Genomic DNA, 7857 nt, shown 5'->3' with positions numbered 1-7857 from the left:
AAAAAAAAAAAAAAAAAAAAAAAATTATAGCTTTCTTATTTGTAACCTTGTTCCACTTAAAAAAACTTTTTTCAAATCATAAAAAACTTATAAAACAATATAACTTATGATGGTTTAAAAGATTGTGTGTTCACTTTGCTTAAATTTCCCCAGAAACAAGATGGGGAATTCAGAAAGCTGCCATGTCAAATGGCAGACTGAAGGAACATCAATAAACAGATCTGCTAAACCAAAGTTCAGAGCAAGACACCCACCCAAGAGCCTCACAGAGAAACCACAAGAGCCTTGCTGAGTAGCCTTCTCCTGAACAGGCCCCCAAGGACAGAGCGCACCCACTCCCTCCAGGCTCACTGTCACCTGCCCCCACCGGCTCAGCCCGACTCCTCACAGTCCCACCCCGTCCCAATGCTGATGTGCGAACCGAGATTCTCAAGCCACAGCCCCTGCCGACAAGGACTGACATGTTCATCTGTCATCTTCGGCTAACTTCCAAATTACTTAACAAATATCAACCAACATCACTACATCCATCTCAAAAGCAGTAATCTTGACGTGTGGTCATAATAATCCCTCAAGTTCTGTGGACTTCTGGAAAACAAGAGTTCTTAAGCTCTCCACTCCAGCCCCCAGCCCTAAGACCACTCTCCAACAGCCTGGCATTTATCCAAGTGTGGCTGCCATAAACTAAGATCTAAGGTAGCCTCAGAGCTGGCAGACAGATGTACTGCTCTTGCAACTTTTCTCAACATCTAAAATAAATCAAAACAAACCTTCCTTTTAAAGTTGGTTGGGGCGCCTGGGTGGCTCAGTGGGTTGGGCGTCCAACTTTGGCTCAGGTCATGATCTCACAGTTCGTGGGTTCGAGCCCCGCATCGGGCTCTGTGCTGACTGCCAGCTTAGAGCCTGGAGCCTCTTTCAGATTCTGTATCTCCCTCTCTTTCTCTCTGACCCTCCCCTGCTCACGCGGTCTCACTCTCTCTAAGAAATAAATAAAACATTAAAAAAAAAATTTTTTTTAAGTTGGGATGGGGCGCCTGGGTGGCTCAGTCGGGTAAATGTCCGACTTCAGCTCAGGTCATGATCTCACGGTTTGTGGGTTCGAGCTTCGCGTCGGGCTCTGTGCTGACAGCCAACTCTGTGCTGTTCCCAATTCTGTGTCTCCCTCTCTCTCTGACCCTCCCCTGCTCATGCTGTCTCTCCCTCTCTCTCTCTCTCAGAAATAAATAAAACATTAAATAAATAAATAAATGAATAAATAAATAAAGTTGGGTTATGGCGCCCGGATAAGTGTCAGGTAAGCATCCAACTTTGGCTCAGGTCATGATCTCACGGTTCGTGAGTTCAAGCCCCACGTCGGGCTCTCTGCTGACAGCTCAGAGCCTGGAGCCTGCTTTGGATTCTGTGTCTCCCTCTCTGCCCCTCCCCAACTCATGCTCTGTTTCTCTCTGTCTCAATAGTAAAAATGAAACGTTAAAAAAAAGCAAAATAATAAATAAATAAATACATAAATAAAGTTGGGTAAATCCAGGAGTACCTGGCTGGCTCAATTAGTGAGCATGCAACTCCGGATCTTTGTTGTGAGTCTGAACCCCATGAGTACAGAGATTACTTAAAAATAGTAATTAATTACTTAAAAATAGAGATTACTTAAAAATCTGCTTCAGATTCTGTGTCTCCCTTTCTTTCTGCCCCCCCAACACACACTGTCTCTCTCTCTCAAAAATAAACATTAAAAAATAAACACAATACAGGGGCGCCTGGGTGGCTCAGTCGGTTGAGCATCCGACTTCAGCTCAGGTCATGATCTCACAGCTTGTGAGTTCGATCCCTGCATCTGACCTGTCAGCACAGAGCCTGCAGCCTGCTTCATTTTCTGTGTCTCCCGCTCTCTCTGCCTCTCCTCTACTCACAGTCTGTTTCTCTCTTCTCAAAAATAAATAAACATAAAAAAAAATTTTTTTAATACAATATTAAAAAAAAAAAAAGGCTTTCAGCACAGAGCCCAACACAGGGCTCAAATTCACGAACTCAAAGCCACTCAGGTGCTCCTACAATATAATCTTAATGTAGTACATGGGAAGCTCAGTCGGTGAAGCGTCTAACTTTGGCTCAGGTCATAATCTCATGGTTCGAGCCCTGCATTGGGCTCTGCTCTTGACAGTTCAGTGCCTGCCAGGGATTTTCTCTCCCTGCCTCTCTCTGTCATTCCCCCAATTCATGCATGCAAACTCTCTCTCTCAAAATAAATTTTTTAAAAAGTTTTGTTTAATGTTTATTTATTTTTGAGAAACAGAGAGACAGAGTGCGAGTGGGAGAGGGGCAGAGAGAGAGAGGGAAACACAGAATCTGAAGCAGGCTCCAGGCTCTGAGCTATCAGCACAGAGCCCGACGCAGGGCTCGAACCCACAAGCTGTGAGATCATGACCTGAGTCGAAGTGGGAGGCTTAACTGACTGAGCCACCCAGGCGCCCCAATAAACTTTTAAAATAAATAAATAAAATTTAAAGACAGGCAGAAGGAAGGAGAAAGAAAGCTGGGTAAATACAGTGTAAAGGGCAGTAATTTATCTTACCTTCTTTCTTTTCTTCTCTCATCCATCCGTTTATCCAGAGCAGCATAAATAGCATCCGCTTCCTCATCATCTTTTTCATAGGGCCCACTGGAGAAGAGGCTCCCAGCATAACCATTAAACTAAGGACAAAACAACACACTTAAAGGGTCAGCTTTTCCTCCAACACAATCCCCACAGGCAGAAACAGAGAAACCTCTAGTTGTGAAATGTTTACTAAACAATTTTTTTCAATCAGACAATCCCAAATTGAGGGAAAACAAAGTAACTCATCAGTACTATTCAGAAGTATCACGGGCATGAAAGATGGAAGAGCCACCCCAATGGAAAGAGACTAAGAGACACAACTAAGTGCAGTGCAGGGCCCTGGACTGGGTGGATCAGAAAAAGGACACCAGTGAAAAACTGGTGGAATTCAAATGAGCGCTACAGACTAGGTTAACATTGCTGTGTCAATGTTAGTTTCCTGGTTTCAATAATTATACTAAGGTCATGTGAGATGAGCAGTTTGTGAAGGAATTCTCCACTTTTTCCAAGTTCCCTGGAAGTTTAAAATCATTTCAGAATAGACATTTTTAAAATCTTTTCCTCTGAGTAAAAATGCCATCTGTTAGAACACATATGAAGAAAACCTCAACTGGCCAAATACTAATTACCTAAGAGGATATGCACTGACACAAAATAAATAAATCAAGAATCATCACCAATTCCACTTAGAATTTTCATCATTAAAATCCAGCCAAAACACTTGTTGGGATGAGTACTGGGTGTTATATGGAAACCAACTTGACAAAAAACTATGAAAGAAAAAAGAAAAAAAATTTCCAGGAAAACTTATTTTGGCTTAAATAAAAGCTCTTTGAATGCCCTAAAAAAAAAAAAATCCAGCCAAGACAAAATCCCAATGCTAGACCCTCCCCTCTGAAGAGACAAAAGAAGTGCACGTATCTTTATGTTTTTCCTGCTCCCCTCTCACACGCTGCTGAAGATACCTTGGGCACAGCAGGAGAGCCCGCTGTATTGGCCTCTCTGAGCCAGTCACCAGCGATGCCAAGGGCACACTGGATCAGGAAGCTGGTCAGCCCTCCTGGAGACTGGCTAGGAGTGTGTCACAAGTTACCTCATCATAGTTGGTGTCATTCAGATCCTCATCATCATCATCCGCAGCTTGGCTTTTCTTCATCTGGTCCCCAACGGTCCTTTTGCCTGGGGGTGCATGGCGGTCATCCACAGGGTCATTTGCGTCCCGGGCGGGCCCAATGTCTGACCGGGTGGTGAAGCCAGTGGCACTGCAGGAGACCCCAAGACACCCAATTATCCAGGCGAACTTGTTCCCGTTCTTCCCTCCACAGTTCTCGCTTAATAACCCCTCTTTTTCTCACATCTCTGGGAAACCACCAAAACACCAGGCAGTAAGGAACCAGGCACGCTGCACTCTCAAACTAAGGACAAAACAATCTTTTAAAAAATTTTTTAATGTCTTTTAATTTAATTTTTTTATGTCTCTTAATTACCAGGTTGTTCTCGTCAGGAGAGAAAGCTTCCGCCCTACCCTGAGGAGGTCACCAAGGCGACCTCGTGCCACCGCACATTCTCCTTGAGAGATTCCTGAGGGCATCAGACCTCCCTCTGCCCAAGTTCCAGGCTCCCGTTTCTAATAACCTACTGATCGTGTCCCCACACATCCAAGCAGGCCCTCAACCCCAACTTGACCCAATCAGAACTCCTTTTCTGCGCTCATCCTGCAGCCGCCCTGGGTGTTTCAGCTGACTGCAGTGCCACCCCAAGATCCAGGCAGGTACCAGGGCATCAGCTCTGCCTCCCGTGCCTCTGTCCTGTCAGTCACCAAGTTCTACTGAGTCTGCCTCTGAGATCCCGTCTCCCCAAACCTTGAGTCCCATCACAGCTGGGAACCAACTCAGCTACCCCTGCTTCCTGCCTCCTCGCTTCAGCGCAGCTCTGACCGTAGCTTCCTGAGGTCTCTGCCTCTCTTACAGAAGCTATGGCCCCTATGACCTCCTGCAGCACTGCTCCACCCCTGCACCTTCCACCCACACAGACTCCCTGAGAGCCCCTCATCTTCCTCCATGCCAGGCCTTTTTTTCTTAACCACCCAACACACAAAGTGTCAGTCTCACACATTTCTACATCTCTAAATCCAGGTCTCTGAGTGGGGCTCAAATGCTACCACTGCATAGAGCACTCCCTGATTGCTGGGCCAAAGAGTTCCAAATCCATTCCTCTTTAGGGCCACCTGCGTGGCTCAGTCGGTTAAGTGTCAACTTTTTTTTTTCAATGTTTTTTTTTTTTTAATGTTTATTTATATGGGGGCGGGAGGCATAGAGAGAGAGGGAGACACAGAATCCAAAGCAAGCTCCAGGTTCTGAGCTGTCAGCACAGAGCCCAAGCGGGGCTTGAACTCACGAACTTTGAGATCATGACCTGAGTAGAAGTTGGATGCAAGTGCTCCTTCAATGACTCTTGATCACGATTTGTAAGTTCAAGTCCCACATCCAACTCCTCACTGACAGCGCAGAGACTGCTTGGGATTCATTCTCTCCCTCCCTCTCTCTCTGCTCTTCCCCTACTCATGTGCACGTCAGCGATCTCTCTCACAAAATAAATAAACTTTAGGAGAAAAAGATTTAAAAAATAAATCTATTCCTCTTTATGTACTTAGTAATGCAAATGTCTCACCTCTCCCCGTAGGAGGCCCTCTGAAGATGGTGTCAGTAAGTGAGACTTAGGTGTTCCCCACTCTAACCCTAACCCCCACAAGGAAACCCAATAGTTTCCCTAAACAAATGAATAAACAGAATGATAATGATTGCTCATTTATTCAATCACTTATGGTCGTAATCCGTGTGACAGCCACGGGAGACCCAGTCACAAGCCTCACAGATGTCCTGCCCCCTGAGCTGAGTTCCAACACCCAGTGTATGACGACCAACGAGCCGCCACACAGAGGAACCTGGCCCGGTAAAGGGTCACTTATGCTTTCGACAAGGGTCTGGGGTCTGCTTGGGGAGAACAGCCGCGGTGTCCTTACTACACGTCAAAGATTCACCTACTCCTCACTGTAGACCTGCTCACACATCATCTTAAGATCCAAAAACGGGCTCACAACCAACGCGTGGTCAAAGCCCAAGTCTCGCATCTCCTAGGGGGCAAGCAGAAGTGGTACTCAGCTCTGTCCCGGTCCCAAAGCATGATTCTTCCTACAAGGATTAAACCAAACCCAGTGATGTCTTTCCGTGTGGCCACAGATCCTAATCTATCATCCCTCTCGAGAAATCTTCCCCGTCGCCATCGGCAAGCTCCCCAAATCCGACTGATTGCCAAGAAGAAGTGTCGGTAGTGAGGACTGTCTTGCCCGGGCCGGCCCGCAACCCCTCTTCCCCAAGCGCGCGCGGCCCTCTCTGTTCGCCGGGCCCCGCGGCCCGCGCCGCCCGCTCCCGCCCCTCAAGCGCGGCTCGCCCCGGCCTCACCCCCGGCCCAGCCCCGGCACGTAGCCGAGAGGCGCAGGCATGCCCAAGAACGGCTTCTTCTTCTTGTTCATGGCGTCGGTGACGACCACCGCTGGAAAGGGAAGGGAAGGCGGGTATCGCGGCCGAAGGCGGAAGACCACAGACGTCCCAGGATTCTCAGCAGGAAGAGCTCTCGGGCCCGGCGTCACCCGCGCCCCGGAAGCAAAGGTCGCGGGCCTCACGAAGCCCCGCCCACTCCGCATTCCCCGGGCGGATGTTCCTGAAAGCGACTTCCGGCACCGGTGAAGGGGCGGGGATGCGGCAAGCGCACGCGTGGTAGCGTCGCATAGTGGGACTGCCCGCGAACCGCCCTGCTGGGGATCTCCAGGAGCGACATCATCCTGGAAAACCCCTGCAAGACCTCAAAACTCAGCGTACTTTCGACGCAATTCGGAGGAGACCTGCCTGCACGAGCGGGATCCATGGGTCCCCTCCCTCTCTGAGTCAGCCTAGCCGCCAAGGGATCCCTCAAAATCAGGCCTAACCGTTCACCTTTGCCTGCAGGATTGTCCTGGCCCTGGGCCAGGCCTTAACACATCTGAGCGGGGCTGCACCTGACTAGTTGTGGACAGTTTGTGTGCGGTGTACGTGTTGTGATTTGGGCACACCTGTCTGCGCGTGCCCTAGTGTTCAGGCTGCTGCTCTAGCTCTCAGCGCTCAGATTCCCGGGCTCCGATTCAAGCACCAGTCCCTGTACGGGCTCCACTCCCACCCCCAGCACACCTTGAACATGGCAGTGAGGGCAGAAGCACAGCCCCTAGAGAGTTAACTGGAGAAAATAAGTAAATGCAATAGATATGTTGGGAACACTTCGGTATGTGGGCATGTGTGGCACAACGTGTGGATGAATTCTGTGCGAATCCCTGCCTCTGTGTGTTGGTGGACATGGGTACCAGCCAGATCACCTGTGCTGGTGTTCTGGGTCGACACACATGACTAGTCTGCATACATTTCTATATCTCCACATGTACCATTGTTCATTCTGTGGAACATCCTCCAGCAGCCCACATACACAGGGGAGAGTGCTCAGCTTCTTGACAGAGCAGGCAAAACTCAGTGGGTAGCCTCTTAACAGGGCAGTGCCTAGCCCACCCTAGCACTTCTCAGTGGAGTTCTAGAAAAAACACATGCCTCCTGCCTGCTGCAGCCTTCTCGGAGCTTCTCTCTCGTCCCCATTGCCAGCCAAGCCACTTTCGGTGCCACATCCTGAGCACTGAGTCAGATCGGCCTCTGGGGCTACGGAGGGAAGGGGAGACACCCTGGCTGTCTTCCTGGAGTTCACATTGTGGTGGGGATTAAGAGAGGGTCTAGGGAAGCAAGTGCCCGTTTGAGGAAGAGACCTCTGGATAGACGTAGAGAATGCTTAAATGAAGGAGTGAGTCGGTAATCTGAGGTAGGAGAACGGGGCGGGGGGTGGGGGGAGGGAAATGGTTGCAAGGCATCAGTCTGACCTTTGACCTGGGCGCCCTCGGACAGACGATCCCAGGAGAAGGTAGGATACTCCTCTCCTGCCCCTTCCCCGCAAGGAAGATCGGATCCTTATTTCCCTGCCTCAGAAGCCCTTTCAGACGTCTGGACTCCGTATAGGTGCACAGAATCACTGGTCCTTGAAGCCATGCCAAGGTGCGCAAGGTCGCCCCTTACCCTGGCAGACACCCTTTGCGTCCGCAGACCTGCGCGCCGCCGACACACCTCGGGGCTCCCGGAGCGCGCCCAGCACTCAGGGCTCAGAGGCAGGTGCCTCGCCGCGCAGACTCGCCG

The 7857-nt window shown here is 49.5% G+C and overlaps 1 protein-coding gene across 1 annotated transcript in view; it reads right to left on the bottom strand.

Annotated features, from left to right (window-relative positions):
• PRPF6 (pre-mRNA processing factor 6) overlaps positions 1–6229 on the bottom strand; it is a 47186-nt gene extending 40957 nt beyond the window's left edge. Inside the window, exons 1-3 of the mRNA XM_077756883.1 lie at positions 6058–6229; positions 3690–3858; positions 2573–2691 (exon numbers count right to left, since the gene is read on the bottom strand). Of these exons, the coding sequence (XP_077613009.1) occupies positions 2573–2691; positions 3690–3858; positions 6058–6128 (359 nt within the window). The 5' untranslated portion in view covers positions 6129–6229. The remainder of the gene's footprint in view (positions 1–2572; positions 2692–3689; positions 3859–6057) is intronic.
• Positions 6230–7857: the final 1628 nt, after the last annotated feature.

Source organism: Crocuta crocuta, unplaced genomic scaffold (assembly GCF_008692635.1).
Source record: "Crocuta crocuta isolate KB4526 unplaced genomic scaffold, BGI_CrCroc_1.0 scaffold613, whole genome shotgun sequence".
NCBI lineage: Eukaryota > Metazoa > Chordata > Mammalia > Carnivora > Hyaenidae > Crocuta > Crocuta crocuta.
The sequence above is the reverse complement of the archived record's forward strand: the minus strand, read 5'-3'. Positions and strand labels throughout refer to the sequence as shown.